This window comes from Girardinichthys multiradiatus, chromosome 22, assembly GCF_021462225.1.
Source record: "Girardinichthys multiradiatus isolate DD_20200921_A chromosome 22, DD_fGirMul_XY1, whole genome shotgun sequence".
In the NCBI taxonomy this organism is placed as follows: domain Eukaryota; kingdom Metazoa; phylum Chordata; class Actinopteri; order Cyprinodontiformes; family Goodeidae; genus Girardinichthys; species Girardinichthys multiradiatus.
Genome location: NC_061814.1, coordinates 32897466 through 32914694, shown reverse-complemented (window position 1 = coordinate 32914694; position 17229 = coordinate 32897466). Strand labels below are relative to the sequence as shown.

The 17229-nt window shown below is 37.5% G+C and overlaps 1 protein-coding gene across 1 annotated transcript in view; it reads left to right on the top strand.

The window, feature by feature from the left end:
- Positions 1-17229, top strand: part of macrod2 (mono-ADP ribosylhydrolase 2) — a 608769-nt gene that overhangs the window by 153902 nt on the left and 437638 nt on the right. The window contains exon 4 of the mRNA XM_047351869.1: positions 15737-15766. Coding sequence (XP_047207825.1) covers positions 15737-15766 — 30 coding nt within the window. The remainder of the gene's footprint in view (positions 1-15736; positions 15767-17229) is intronic.

Here is a 17229-nt window from a genome sequence, read left to right as displayed (position 1 = left end):
TTTCTCACCTTCAGTTTCGGGCTTCACAATCTCAATTACTAAGAAATCCTTTATGCTTCTTCCAGCTCTTATTTGTGTCTGTACAAAGACACTTTTTCTTCTTCTTTTGCAGAATTATCTTTCAGGGTGTTTGCTTTCACCTTATCTCTTTTTCAGATCGTTTATTTTTTAATTATTTATTTTTAATTTTAATTTTTTTCCCTTCAATTATGGGTACCACCAAGTGGAGAGAGGTAGCCTACTGTGAGCCTGAGATAGGGATTTAAATTATTTCACTGGAATCTGAGTCTTCTGTGTCCAGTCGAGCGCAAGGAAAAGGAATTATAAGGAAAGAGAATAAATCTTTGAGGGGTTCTTCCAGCTGTGTCTTCTTCTCCTTTAACATTCAGTTCTATAATAAGCCTCACAGTTACTCTCAGTATGTGGGCTACAGAAAGCCTTAATTTTCTTTGGCATCTTTAAAAGAATCATAAATTGGCTCTCCAGAAGTGACAGCCCTCCAACAATGTAACTTGCGCTCAAATGTGATTTAGTGTTAAGTGTACTGAACTGCAGCAACTCTGTATGCGCTGCCCCACCTCCCATTCTGCAAGGCTTCTCACACAGGAACACTAAACCTGGCAGTCTGGTGTAAAACTGTCACAGCCTGGATTAACTACCAGAGGATTCACGTTGTGTTGCACTTCTAATACTAAATACAATCTATTCATTTTGTGGTATTTGAAAAGAAGACTTGAGAATTATTTTCCACACAATAGTTAACGGACATCTTATTTAAATCTTTGCTTTGACATATAAGATGACATTAAGGCAGCCGTAGTGGGTTTATATTTATGTTCAGCAAGGAAGCAAAGAGCTTCGAAGGAAGCCATTTAACTGCTCCAATTAAAGCAGTTCTGCAAAGTTCAGCAGGAAAACAGGGATATCATTTAGGGAGATATAATCATTGTCAATCTATTCTTCTAGTTTGTATCCCCAAGACAGCTGTTAGAACTCCTCAGCCTGCAGCATGTCTGTCAATTATTTAGTGTAATGTAGATGACTGTTGTTTCATTCTCTTCTGAGTGGGTAACTGGAGGGATGTTTTGATTGTAGCTTTTCCTAAGATTGTTTGATGTGAGCCTTGGTATAGTCTAACAGCATGATAGGTAATAGCTGCATGTGTTTTATTAATTTTACCATATTGTGTTAGCCTGTAATGTGACTCGGATGATTTTCAAATTACATTTTATGAGTAATTCACTCAGAAAAGCTGGTAATTCTCAATGTAATGCTGTACTTTCTCTTGCATTGTTAAGCAATTTAAGAGTCTGGCTGCTTGGAGGCAAATGCATATAAGAGGACAGGTCAAATTACTGTGGATAATGTGCTCTTATGAGTTTGAGGGAGTCTGTTTAGTCTGTGTGTCCTCAGTTTAAATATTAGCATTCGGTTTTCAAGGGATAACTACAGAATGCATGATGAAGCAAAGAGGTTGTAATACAGGATGAGCTTCATCCTGGCAGATTATTGTGAGAAGCACTGAAAGCCTGGTTTGAGCTCACCAATGGAGAATACAAATTCAAGCGAATGAATTTGATAGAACAACACTAAGGAAAACGGCACATAAATTAAGTTTTTATGTAAAGCTTCCTTGTCTGCATTGTTGACATTTTTTTGTTTTATTTAAGCTGAGAATTATTGGGTGACCCCACCAATTCATGCAGTGTTTTCAATTAAAAGTTGAAATGCATTTTATCCCAATGCGATTATCCCAATCGTTGTGGTTTTTAGTATAACAACGGCCATCAGTGGGCTCTAGATGGACAAACTGTCTACTTTTAAGCCTAGACTTAAAACTCTCCTTTTTGATAAAGCTTATAGTTAGTGGCTTTGGTTATCCTGAGCTATCTGTGCAGTTATGCTGCTATAGGTTTAGGCTGCTGGAGGACATAGTTATTTCATCCTTGTTAAATCAAAACATTAAATCCATTTAATCAGGTTTTTATTGTCTTTATGAGAAAGATAGCACCTCTTTGACGTTTTGTAGCTGAATGAAATTGCTCACATCCATTTAGCGCAGAAAAAGCAACAGACTATTCTTCTCATAAAGCCAAAGTAGGCGTACGTTGAGTGGGGATAAAGATATGATTGTTCTGTTTGAAATCCTTGGAAGAAATACAAGGAGGGTAGTTGAAGCTCCAGTCCTCTACTAACCTAAAGGGACATTTTATTTAACTCTTTTTGGTCTTCCACAGTTTTGACAGACCTTACACAGTTTGTTTGTTCATTTTTTTTAATAGAGGCAAGTTAAAGTGTCTCAGCACTCAAACTTTTTTGTATACTAAGAGGATATAATTTATTACCAAATCTATATGTATACCTGCACGAGGCCGCCGTTCAATTCCAAATTTTGCCTCTAGGTGGTGCTGTGAGCGTCATGTCATGATCTTCACTCATGGAGAATTTTGGTCTGGCGAGAAGTATTCAAAATGTGGGGGAAATCCGACCTTCCAGATGGAAGCTGCACTCACTTGTTTATTAGTGGGTGGGGCTGAAATGATGTCATAAACTGACTGTGGCAACATGTTCACCATTGATCCCTGATGATGTATACTACATTTGAAGTGGATCCGATGATGTATGAGGGAGATATAGCCCTTGAAATGTCCTAGGGGGCGCTATTGATCCAAATTCCAATGTAATCCAATAGAGCTGTTTGGGGGCTCACAAAGATCAACCATATTTATTTTGGAGTGAATCAGACCATGCATGTGTAATTTAGAGCCAAACGTATGGCCGTGGCGTTACATCAGAATTCGCCACACCCTCCAACCAAACCAGTCAGTACTGGAGACTGTCTTAGACCATCATATTATCTGTCATTGGTGACAGTTTCACATTGATTAGGTGAAGGACACTAAAACGGAAAACATGACACTTTCTGTTCTCAGGGGGCGGGGCTTCGATTATGTCAGCATCTGATCAGTGAATATTGTTCAGGACCAGAGGCAGATCAATCTCAGAAGATTTCATGTCTCTGTGACTTTCCTTGTAGGAGCTATATCAATTTAGTCTTTCATGGCAAGAAGTCATATTTTGAGGCTTGGTCACGCCCACACGCATTCATCTATCAAAAAGCTTTTGATAACTTTTGATCCCCAGTGCCTTAAGAGTATATAGGAGTTTGTTAAAGTTCGACATGTATAAAAAGTGAAAAATGTCCAAAAATGACCCTTTGACCCAAAATGGCCGACTTCCTGTTGGTTTTAGGGCATACCCGCAAGAGACTTTTTTTCATTATTTGGGGAGATCTAGCTATGTACCAAATTTCAACTATCTAGGACTTACCAGTTGGCCTATCTCACTTTAGGGGGCGCTGTTGAGCCATTTTTATTGCGACTTTCACGAAACCCTCAAAATATGTAAATTTCACACGACTGATGGCTCTGCCAAATTTGGTAAGTTTTTGAATATGTTAAAGCCGCGAAAAAGGCAATTAATTTGTCGCCAGAATAATAATAAACGGAGCGATTACAATAGGCCCTTGCAAGCCTTCCTGCTCGGGCCTAACAATAAAGGTAGGCTTTAAATTTCAATAAGACAGAAAATATGTGGAGTCAGCATCATTTAAACATTTTTACAAGATGGAAAAGTCTTTCACTCCTAGATGAAGCCACTGAAGGAGTTAGTACCATTAATGTTTTACTTTTCCTTCCCATAGAAAGTACTTGTGGATCAGTGCTTCTGTGTTCTTTTCTGTCTGCTCTTTTCTCTCAAACTCCCAGTCTGTCGTGGCAGATGCTCACACTGAGCCTGATTCTGCTGTAAGTTTCTTCCTTTCAAAAGGGAGTTTTTTCTCTCCCCTGTCACTACCTGCATGCTCAGTATGAGGGATTGCTGCAAAGTTAATACAAGTGACTGTCCACTGTCGCTACATACTCATCCAGGAGGAGTGAATGCTGCAAGTCACTGACTCGATGCAATCCGCTGGGTTTCCTTAGAAAAAACAATTTGATTCATAAACTGAAGCTGACTGCACTGTTTGAAAGTTAGGATTAATTGCAATGTATGCACTTGTCTTGAAATCTGTATGATTCAATTGAATTGACTTTGTTAAGTGCCTTGAGACGACATGCACAATATAATTAAAGTGAATTGAATTGAATTCTTTAGGTGATATTGCTGTAGACTTACTGAATGTAAATATCTGACCAAGAGACAACATATGCAAACAGTTCACTATCAGGGCTTTTTCTGTGATACAGGAAAATGACAGTTTTCAGTTTGTTTTCATGGACATTGAGTTCACTGCTGCTATTTCTTGTACAGTTTTGTAGGTGACCAATTCAGCGCCTGCTTCTGAACAACTGTGAGTTAAATTGATATTGGTCTAGGTGGAAAGAATGTTTCTTGATGCTTATGAGGATATTATTATATCATAATTAGAGGAAATACTTTGCTTGTGATTAAACTATTCAAACCTCCAGCAGTAATGTTGAATTAGGCAATTATGATTACTAATTATTTTTAAGGTGGCCTGTCTGGGTGAGAGTCTTCGCTTCCCAAGATAACTGCCTCATAAATACTGATCAGCCAGAACATTAAGAACACTAAATGACAAGTTAGGTACTGTAACATTGCTCATCTTGTTGCAATGGAAACCTATTTTTTTTTAATCTATTATTTGTAAGAGATGGAGACACTGGGCGAGGATGTTCTGGACAGACATTTGAAGTGATTTTTGACATTCTACTTTTAGTCTGCTGTAGGAAAGTGTGATTAGTACTTTAATACATCTAAAAGGTTAGTTATTTTGGTTTGATTATTGGTCATAATCTCTTTTTAATGTTGACTGGTCCAAACAGGGATAAGAACCACAATTAAAGGAAACGAGGTATAATACGTTTTCAGAAAATGTACAATTAAATTAAATTTAACCCGAGATTTAAGCATTTGTATGACCATTTATATCCATAATTAAATAAAATGGTTCTATGTACATGAGTATGAAATGCTGTGAAATGGGGGTATGAATGGGAAAAGATTAGATCTTTTAGATTCTATTGTTTAGGTGTAAAAATATGGATGACAGCAGATATTTAAGCACATTACAGGTTTGGATCGGGAATTAACGGAACATCCAACATGTATCAAAGCTTGTTCAGCCAAAATGTCTGATATATTTAAGCAAATGTTAAGAGTTTGGTGTTTAAATATTCCTTCTCTGTCATATACTGTTGAGTGTGTTCTCTTTGTGATGCATTAGTCCAGATTAAAATGTTAACTGAAAAACATTTTGTTGATAAACTACCTTCAATTAACACACAACCTGTTTGAGACGCTGCATTCGGTTAAAAGAAAACAAGATCAATCTAAAGTTTTAAAGGTGCTACAGAGAGATGAGTTCCTGTGATATAAACCTCCACCTCCAGGGTGCTCTTCACACATGACCTCAACACTTAGGGCACCATGATCAAATAGATGCTGGTGGGAATGGATTCTCTTAAGTACCTGTTAAGTGCATTTTGCTAAGGAAGTAAGAGAAGTTAAAATACAGTTAGTGTTAAAATAGACAATGCACTCTTCCTTAATGCAATGGTCTGCACTTCAGCTATATAGACTCTAAGTGTGAGCGTATATACGTTAGCCCAACCTTCAAGGACAAGCCCATCATTTTCAGATTCAATTTTTCACAAAAAGAGTGCAGCGGCATGTAAAGGAGAAAGTGTATTTAGCAACTGTACTTAAATTGTAGAGTATGTCCAATTTAATTCTGTCCTGCTCCTTGACCATCTATATTGTGTTTAATGTAGTGAAGGAAACTGTCTGGCTGCTAGGGCAGTACCTGACTGGGCTTAATGATATTAGAAGATCCTCAAGGTGCCTGGAAGCATTTTCCATATCAGCAAAGCTGATCACTAGGGGGGTAAGATTCGTCAACTGGAGACTAATCTGGAAATTTACCAGAATGATTGAGCAGCTGCTGGGCTAAATCCTGATGGATCTTGGTGCTGACACTAGTCTTTGTTAAGGTTAATAAAAACCCTTGTAATCTTAACCAAATTCCTCAAACTTGGCATGCAGGCACACATTTGGTAAATTATCTTGGTATGCTTTACAAGTCAGATTTTTGTTTTGACCATGTGCAGTTGCAATTTTATATAGTACATATTTATATCCTCTGAACATTTCATATTTTATGTTTTAACAAGAAACTTGGATACATTTTATTGGACTTAAAAAAAATAGTGAAAAGGAAAAACATTACAAAAACATTGATTTTAATTTTGTTTTTTAAATAAAAATCTAAAACGTGTTTCACCATGAAAACCAAGGAACTTGGCAGATAGGTCACATATAAGGCTGTGGAGAGAATCTGTTGACAGGATTATAAACCATGTTCTTCCCAAAACTGGCCTTTATGGAAGAGCAGTTGGAAAACCACCCTTTACTGCCATAAAAGCTTCCATATATGGTTTTCCACAAACCATGTAGGGGGACATGGCAAGCATGAAAGAAGGTTCTCTGGTCAGATTAGACCAAAATGTAGCTTATTGCCTATATGCAAAATGTTAAGTGGTGGAAAAATAACACTTAGGACCAGGGCGGAGGTTCACCTTCCTGCAAGTTACAGGTACAGTGAATTGTGTAGATGGAAACATATCCATGTTTTACTATAGCTCAGTCAAACAAAATACATAAATCCAGTTATGAATCTGTGGCAAGTCCTAAAAAATGATGTTTATATGATAGCATCATGAAGCAGGATTATTAAAAGATTTAAAATTAAGAGGTTTTTATACTGGATTTAAAAATAAGGAAGGCAGTGAAGAGAAGCCAACACTGGTGAAATTTGATCACATTTTACAATTCCTGAGAATTTCGGTCTAAATAAGCTTGAGATGTTTTCCAAAGAATGATCATATATTTTCGTTTGTAGACATGCATTTAAAGAGCTCTAAAGGCTTGCATGTGTAACTGCAGAAAAAGGTCCTTCTGCAGAATCTACTTATGACTCAAGGGAGCTGAATACAAATGCAAGACCATTTTAAAATTATATATCCTTTTCTTTTCACTTCTGAATTAAGCATTATTTTGTGTTCTATCGAATAAAACTTTCAAGGCAGGGTTTAAAAAAGAGCAAAAGGAAGATGAGCAAGAACAAAATTGAATAATTGTTATTTTCAGACAATGAGTTTGTAGTTTTTCACAAACCCCATTCATTTACATGTTATGTCAACCAAGGTGGGTTTGTGATTGGAAGGAGGAAACAGATTATCACATGAACTTTGCTCTCCCACTGTCCTCTGCATCGTGTCTCAGGAGATCATGCAAGAAGCATTCCTCATTCGAACTACAGGTTCACATTAAGGCAATGATTAAGTAACAGTTCAGTTGTTAATGCTTTTTTTGCTGTCTGACTTTGGTGGCATTCACTTCCCCTTGATACACAACTTCAGAAGAAATATAAATTCCTGCTTTACTTACCCCACCTACAGTTTTATTTTCTTGTAATTTCTGCAAGTTCCCATTGCAGGACCAGGGTGTTTGAGCAGATGCTGGTGGATGTATATTTATGAGGGGGATGTGTATTTCAGGGCGAAGCAGCGTTGTGAAAGGTGACCTTGTTAGATAAAAGGAGGGCTCGAAAGCCAAATGATGAAAGAGAGGGGGATCATCCTAGGCTCATTAATGTGGATTTGAAGGTCAGGTAATTATAACAATAGATGCGTGGGCTGGCTGTGGCATCTGGTTTTGTTGCTTTGTTATGGTGGTGACAAGTGTGCAGAGAAGAAGGATTAATCACGGTGACACCACCTTGTTGTCACTGAAATGCATTCTGACATCATAACACAAGTCCTGCAGTTCTTGAAGGAATTTCCAGAAAACTATTTGCTTCTAACCACAAGCTGTAAACGATGTGCTAATGAAAGCATGATATTTTTTCAAATAAGGACTGCTAAAGCTATTGGAAATATTGATGTAATAGCTGTCAAAGATTTTCTTTTTGATGCACTAATAAATATGGGACTGGGGAAAATCTCCTTCTAGTCCACTGATGAGGTTTTAACCACCAAATCACTTCAGGGCTTAACCAGGGCTAGCGCTCGAGGCATTTCTTTTTAAACAAGCGTAAATGTTTGCAAAACATTTTGAGATTTATACTCATGCAATATTACTCAATTTTTGCAAATATTCACACTAGTGTTTCTGTCACTTGTCAACAAAGCTTTAAAAAGAGTCAAATATTTTATTAGTAGTAAATATTGTACATTGACCTTTTTGTTTTGAGATGATGTTCAGGTGTTGAGATGTTGGTTTATCCATCCTGCATATTCAAGTGTAATATTTTCCTCACTTGTTTGAGACACAGTTGCATCATTGAGTAAATCTGCTTCTGTGATGATGCCAGCTCTCCCGCTAGTTTGTCTGGCTCAGTCGTGCTCCTAAGGGGCCGCTAAAAGCAATAAAGAACAAAAAAGCCAAAGAGTATTATCAGGCAATGCTGCATGTGTGTTGTGACATGCATTCTCAATGTGCAACAAATAAGAAATACTACTGATGCTGCTCGTCTTTCGTCTCCCAACTGATGGCTCATTTAAGTTTTATTTCTATTTGTTGTTCGAATTTCAGCAGAGACAAATGGCAAACAGTCTCGTCATTAAACGTTAGAATTACTTCAATAAAACACCTAGGTCTGAAAACATTAGATGGCTCGCTCTAGGTATCAAACGGTAGCGTGAATTGCTTCATTCTGTGTGTAGGTGCAATGTGTGCGGGATATTGTGTGTATATTTGTATGTTTTGTGAAAAGACACACAATCTGAGGAGTTGTTAAGACAGCCGTTGGAGTGGAAAAACACGCAGGGAAGAGGAGAGCTGGATGTGCAGCAAATTATTCCCCTGGAAATAAAATATCTTTTAGTCAACTGACTGTCTGAGCTTTAACATTCAGACCTGATTTGTTAGACCAAAAAACAATCAACATCTAATAACTTTTTCCAGTCAAGCCTTTAAGTGATTAGCCTTTAGTTTTCAGAACCATTTTTATAGTTGTATTGTTTCATTGTTATACATTATAGATGCATTGTGTGTTGAATGTTCTTTATTTTATTGTTGGATGTTACCTTACTGTAGTCCCTGCCAGTCTAATTGTGCAGTTCCAGGAAAGCTTGCAAGCATAAAGTCAGATATCAACATTTTGTACATGGAGAGAATGTAAATCTTTAGCATGCTGATAGCAATTTTAACCAATTCTGAATTTCCTTTTTTGGGACTATATTATAAGAAGGTAGGTGAGGCTTTTGCCTTCCAGATGTAAGGTGGCGTTACAGGGGTTGTGTGAGACAGATGTCTCTGTAAAACAGCGTTATTATTTTAAAAGTTGATATTTTAAACAGTTAACATTTTATCAAAGCTGTTGCTTAGATTAGTGCAGTTAGTGCAACAAGCATTACCAGAACAATCTCGAGGTGCATTTCCTGGAGATGCCGATTCTTATTTTAATCTGAGATTCTAAAGAGGCTGCCATCATTTCCAAATCTAATATGTTTCTTGAAAGAGAATATGTATAAGCTGAAAATGATAAAACTGAGCAACTTTGCTCTACTTTAAGCCTTCTTGTTATCTGCTGAAGATCTTGCCCTCTCTCACAGCCTTAATGAACTGCGGACATATCTTGACATCTTGTAGAAAACACGTTTTCCTTTTTGATGGCTTCTCATATCTCTGTGCCTCTTCAGATTTAATTTTTGACATTTTAATGATACTGAAAATGGCTAACTTTGAATTAGTCAGCACTACAACACTAAAGAGTTATGTCAGCCCAACCTGATAGTGATTAGCTAACTGGCTAAATCTAGTCTCTAGCTGAATTCTCAGTGCATCTCCAACAAAGCAGATTATTGTCTCTGTCATGGTCAGTTGATGTAGATTAGTTTGCTTTAGGTTTGTTCATTTATTTTAACATAAAATGTTATCAGAATGTAGTGCAAATTCTGGTAAAAATTCTGTTAATATTATCAGATGTACAAATGCTGGTAGCATTACACCTCAGTGGTGTTTCTTGTTGCTTTAAAAATTTGTACCAATATTTCTTTTGACTCAGAAGCAAAGCAGCAAATCTGCACCAGAAACATGTATTAGTTTCTGGTCCCTATCTTTTATCCCAGTCACAGCAGAGTATACACCGTGAGCCTTTGAGCTGACTGAGAAGCCTGCTGATGATAAGGTGAGTGTGCATTTGATGAAGCATACTGAAAAGGTTCAGTTAAGTGGCACAGACCAGAAGGTAGGCAGTGGATCTGTTTATTGCCTTGAGGTTTTGTGGTTATGCGCTAGAGCTTTCCATTTGACTGCATGATCTAAGGCTGAGCTGATGACACCAAACATGCAACAGTGATCCGTGTCTCAGTGCCATCCGGGCTAACACAGCAGTCCCTTTTATGAATGATCTTAAGATATCATGACATAGTAAGAATATGTGGAGGTTTTAACATAATTTATCAGGCTAAAGAATATTCATTGTGATTTACCACAGCTGAAAACAACGCCTCTGTTACAGCCACTGATTAGAATTATTTTGCTTGATTTTCCCTCTGTTTGGACTTTAAAGGGCAGACAGGAAGTAGTTGTCCTCATAGTGATTCTGTTGGCATGAGTTTGATGGACCTCCTTGCTGTCCCCAGGCAATCTGGGGAGCATTTCCACTGAGATTATGACCCATGTTGTGGTTACCACAGGGATGATGCCAGAACACACAGATACAAGTTAAAGCCTACTCTGTTGGCTTCCCACTTTCCTCTCATTAACTGGGTCATTGCAACCCTTCAAGGCCTAGCTTTAATGCTAAAAGAAATATTTAAGTTCAGAACTCTCATTTAATGCTTTCTATTGTCTAATGTGATGGGATGTATTCAGTTGCTGTTGAGTAGAAGATGTGGTCTCCTCGGTGATTGAAAAAAATGTTTTAAATCTATCTTGGGGGCAGACAGTAAGAGGGTGGTAAACTCAAAAATCCATTAACTATGTGTTCAAAGAGACAGCTCCACATGTGGACTCTAGAAGAAATAGATAATGGTCTTCTGGTAATACTAATTGTTCACTCTCCCACTGTTTTCCTAAAGGCATAAATGTGTTGATCCCACACAAGATGCTCAGACTGAGCCCAAGGCAAGCAAAATGGCAAGGAAAGCTGCTTTATAATTAATACACACACTATAAAATATTGATCATGAGAAGGATGTGGCCAAATATGGATTTTTGTTGTTTGGATTTGTGCTAAAGATAATGACCAGGTATTACTTATTTGTCTCATTCTTGAGGAGAAGCAAATCTGCATTCGATTTTTATGTCTTCTGTGATACTTTGTGGATGATGGATATAAAAAGTCTACAAGTGTATCTTTAATGTGACCTAAACCTGTCTGACTCAGTTGAAAACTAAACAAATCTTTTGGAGGAGAAAATAAAAAAATAAAACTAAAATAATGTGGTTGCCTATATGTGCATACCATCTATATTGCTGGAGATTTGGCTGTGTGAATGTGGTGGTTAGCCACATTCAAAGGAAAATTAAATAGTCAGTATGCACTAATCAACTGTGTTAATTGTTCTTGTCTGCTTTATCTAATATTTTCTTAGTTGCATCACACAACAGAAGCTATGGTCTGCAGAGAGCTCCCAAAGCATCAGATGGATTTCACTGTCCATAGATATCAGTCAGGAGAAGGGTACAAAAGAACTTCAAAGGCATTAAATATACAGTAGAAAACAGTGCAGAAAGATACAATCAAATGGAGTAAATATGGCATAACAGTGACAGAGCGGGAAATAGACCTGGATCCAAAATTGATTAAAAGACAAGATGAAAACTTGTCAGGAAGGCAAATACTAGCAGATACAGCCTGTGTGATGATACATGTGGCACCAATCTCTCATCTTCATTATATGTCTGGGTTATTGGTAGGGAGACAAGTCAAACCTCAACTTATGAAGAAAAACATTCACGCCTGGCTAAATATTATGAAAACACATTTCAAGTTTCCTTAAACCATGTTGGAAAATGTGTTTCAATGAAACCAAGGCTGGATTGTTTAAACCATCATTCATTTCAGTTTATTTATATAGTGCCAATTCACAACACATGTTGTCTCAAGGCACTTCACAAAAGTCAGGTACATACTTTCCAATTAATCCTAATCATTGAACAGTGCAGTCAGAGTTAGTTATTTATTCAAATTGGATAAAACGTTTTTCTGTCTAAGGAAACCCAGCAGATTGCATCCAGTCAGTGACTTGCAGCATTCCCTCCTCCTGGATGAGCATGTAGAGACAGTGGACAGTCACTGGCGTTGACTTTGCAGCAATCCCTCATACTGAGCATGCATGTAGCGACAGTGGAGAGGAAAAACTCCCTTTTAACAGGAAGAAACTTGCAGCAGAACCAGGCTCAGTGTGAGCAGCCATCTGTATGACCCCCTCTCGTTTGATCTGAGGCCCAGCTCCCCGAGATGACTTAATAAATTACAGACCTATTCCAAAAGGTTTGTGTGGCACAATAACAACACAGCATATAACCAAAATAACACCATAGCCACAGTGAAGCATGGTGGTGGTAGCATCATGCTTTGTCGCTGTCCTTTTTTAGCTGGAACTAAGGCCATAGTCAAGGTGGAGAGGAATTATTAATGGTTCCAAATAGCAGTCAATGTAGGCAGAAAACATTCAGGCCTAGGCTTAAAAGCTAAAAATGAAAAGAACTTCCTCATGATGATGACCCAAAGTGTACATTCAAATTCATCAAAAGAAGAATGTTTTTAAATGACCCAGGAGGAACCCAGACCTGAGTCTGAAGAGAAATGTTTGGTAATCTGAAGAGGTCTGTGCACAGAAGATCTCTTCGCAGTCTGACAGAATTGGAGAGATTTTGCAAGGGATAGTGGTCAAAGCTTGTGAAGATGTTGACGCAGTGCTGGTGCAGTGGTAGAGTGCGTATAGAGAGACTTTGGCCCTCAACGTGGCTGTCACCTGGTTCGAGTCATGGCCCCAGCGACCTGTGCTGCAAGTTTTCCGCATTATTCACACCATTTCCTGTCTGCCTACTTTCAAAGAAAAATTACAAAATAAAGGCTACTATTGATGCAAAAACAAATTTTTAAATATTGTGAACATGTGCCATGCTGGTAGCAGTCTACCATTGACTATAAGAAAATCAAAAAGGTGCCTCAACAAAATATTAGTTAATTAAATATTTTTCATATTAATGGTGGAAAAAAAAATCAGAAATGTCTAATTTCTTTACACCACACAATTTTTGCATTTTATTAGGGGTGTGTAAACATTTTCCATCCGCTGTATGTGGGCTGAGTGCAAAGACTCTGTGGGTTGGATAAACACTGTCTGCAAAGTAGCCTTTTGTTATATGAGATTAACTGAGAGAACTTGTTTTATTGCGTTTTGATCATTCAAGGTGAGGATACAGAAAGAAGGGAAATGGTTTTTTTTTTTCATGTTTTCATTCCTATCAGAAGGCCACAAGAAAGAGGCCAACATGGCCCTCCTTGCCAAAAATATACCCAATCACAAATAGATAGAAATGCTCTTACATCTCAACCCCAAGCTCACCCTTTTCCCTGCAATCCCATGCTGCCTTGCATACATATACAGAAGAGTTGTGTCTGATTAGCAACCACATCTCAGATCTCTGATTAGGTGTGGAGTAAATGAAGTGCCCCCCTCTGGCATGCATTTCCATAATGTCAGGTAATTAAACCCCAGTGTTTTAATAGCTCAGAAATAAGGAAGGCTCCCCAAGAGACCAGACAATGATGATAGATGATGCTGAAAAATAGTATGCTGCTGCCTTGAGTTTGAGCTGACTTTGAAAATGTTGGATTTTATTGAAAATACAAATGTGCCATAAAGCATTATGTTTAGGGCCATTTCTAAGCAGAAATTCAATATATTTTCACTTTGATATAAATGCAGAAAAATGTAAAACTAAGAATTATTCATTTTTTATTATTTTACAACAAAAAAGATTATGTGTTATTCTCCTCCACGTTCTGCAGCCACAGATTTTTCTCTCTTTTCTCCAAGCTTGGTGGAGGTGGAGGTAATTAACTGGTCATCATGCTATCTTGCTGGAACACAAAAGCGTGGCTCTATTATATTAAATGAAAAGTTATTTTGTGAATAATTGTTTTTCTTTTTATCCAACATTTCAACATCAGCTTTATCTCTTGGGAAAAAAAGGAAAAGAATCCAATCTTTTACAGAAAATTTACCACGCTGATTTACACAGAGCTTTCCAGGAACTGGTGCACATTTGAGTTATGTGCTCTTTGTTGATAGCTGACAGATTCCAGAGCAAAACAAAGACTGTGAGAGCATGAGTGTCTTTTTTATCACAGAAAAACCTGGAGAGGTGCTATTGTAAACATGACAATGGTTTGTCAGTACATTCCTGTGTGTGTGTGTGTGTGTGTGTGTGTGTGTGTGTGTGTGTGTGTGTGTGTGTGTGTGCGCACAAAGACCACACAGATGTGACACAAAAACCCTTTGATGAATAAAAACCTGTAGTAGGAAGGTTTTCTTTTGTGGGTCTGAAATGAGAATAATGCTTCCACAGAATCCAACAGAAGCTTATTGAACTCTAGATGTCACGTTCTTTATGTAAATTAGGCTACAAATAAACTACTAAATGTAGACGTCTTTGGTAATGGCTCATATTCATTATCTGTTGTTTTGGCAAATCAAACATTTTTGAGAAATAATTTTTCAAAGGGGGCTGATGCTGCAGCTCTACCTTAAGATAATTAATTGGATGTGGTGGAATATATTTTTTAAAATCTCTGATGTATAAACTACACTTCAAACATTACAGCTGCTTTCTTTGAATAACATAAAATAACAGATGTACTTTAGAAATCTTTTAATCCTTCTTGTCTTGTGTGAAATGGATTTCTCATACTAAAAGAAGAAAAAAAATGGGTACATTTTTAATGGTGCTCTATTTGGGTTTCCCACTGCAGAAATAGTAGGTTGTGTCATTCATTAACATCGGGCAAGGCCTGGATATTGCTTTCCTTTCCTGATCTTTTACAAAACATGTCAGATTAAAGAACTGAGCCTAATTAATAAATATCATAAGCTTTTTACTATTCCTTTCCACAAAAACAAATCAGGTGCATACCATTACAAAGAGCTATCAGCTAAATAGATGCAACTACTATTGGGTATGTGTAATCCAGTAGCAAAAGAAAAATCTAATTCGCTCCAGGTAAATAACATATTAGCTGCAAAATGGCTGATTTAGTTGTTGAAGAAAACTACTGATTCACAAAATGACATTTTGTACATTTTAGATGTGATAAACTATTGGCTCATATTCATGTAACAATTGTTGAAAGGTAGCAAACATCTCAATATGAACATTCGTTTGGCACAGTTTGTAAAATGTTTGTAGATCTCAACTTTAAAATGATTTTTTGGCAGCATTTTCAAACAATTTTCAGGCTCTTAGTCCATCTCAGAGTAATCCTTTTTTTTTAGATTTCTTGTTACAGCTGGGAAAGTATATTCTGAAAATCTTTCAATTATATCATGGAATCAAATAAAATGAAATGCCATGTTTATGAATTTCAAACATTGCTCTGTAATGCTTATTCAACCTTTGCTCAAAATGTCAAGTATTGTTAATATTTTTACGCAGGTGCATATGGGTTCTGACTTTTTTCCCCCTCTTGTTTCAGCAAACACCAGTCTTCTAGGAGGAGGAGGAGGTGAGTGACATTAATATAATAGATTCTTCCGTCCATGTTTGACTGGACTAGTTTGATGTGTAGTCCATCTATAACAATTTACAAACTTTTGCTTTTTTTCAGTTGCTTGTTATAAATGCAAGTAAATGTTCTGTTACATCAAAATATTAAACCGTTTGGCAGAGCAACCTTACTCTGTGCCACTAAGAGGTGGTCATTACTTTAGCAGCCTGCTAAAGACCATCATCATCAAAGCAAGGAAGCAGACCCAAGGCTGCCAACTGTGGTGTGAGAATAATGGGGAGGGAGGAAGTTACTGCCCACTCCTCCTGCTTCTATTTTTTTCCGTTTCTCTGGAGTTAGACATTTTCCGTGACATGATTGAGATAATAAATCTTCACCACAGTGAGACCAGATCTGGGTAAAATGCTCTAGGTTAAAAATGGAATGTTAATTTTTTGCCCCACAGGGAATTTTTGATCCTGTGTGGGAATAATGTGATCTGCTTCAGTCCTTTTTGTGTATCCATCTGCATTTGCTGTCATGTTTCATTTGTCTGCTGACTGTCTTCAGTTGTACAAAAGAGCTTTCCTTTGTGAATCAAGGAGCTTTCTGGATATCTGTGTTTAATATATTTGTGAAAACGTTTGTTTATAAACTTTGTTTAGCGTCGTTTTAAATTTTTTTTTTTTAACCAAAGTTAAAAGTGTACTTAGTAGTCTGAGGGCCTGATCTTCCAAGATCCCAAATAGCGGGTGCTAATTAGCGTGTACTATAAATAAATTGCACGTGCAATAAGAGGGGGTGTTACGTGCGATTTTCAAATATTGCGCGTGCTATGGACAACAGGTGCAAAACCGGTGCAGACCTCCCTTTTAAATGAGGAAACTGCATGCGCTACTGGTTGGCTGTTACAGCTCCTAGAGGAACAAGAGGAAAATCAAACAGATCCGGTTTGCTGTGTTGCTAGAAATATGCAGGGATTGTTACGCTGCATCATTATACATGATCCAGTTGCTGATTTGTTTTCCTTCTGTGCCCCCCCCAACAAATTGGCCAATCAATATTAACAATATAACAGGCAAACATGCATGTCAATTAATTTAGTAGAGGTTTGCCTCCTTTGATCTTTTAATTCTTTTCAGAGACTCACCAAGTCAGTCTGTCAGTCATTTTCTACCGCTTATTCCATAGTGGATCGCGGGGGAGCTGGTGCCTATCTCCAGCAGTCTATGGGCGAGAGGCAGGGTACACCCTGGACAGATCGCCAGTCCATCGCAGGGCAACACACAAACAACCATGCACACACTCATTCATACACCTTAGGGCAATTTATAGAGACCAATTAACCTAACAGGCATGTCTTTGGACTGTGGGAGGAAGCCACAATAATTAAGCCTGAACGTAACATTAGCAACTTAAAGATAGTTTATTGTAAGAGTTGGCAATCTGTATGTTATAGCTTTGCTAATTTTACAACATCA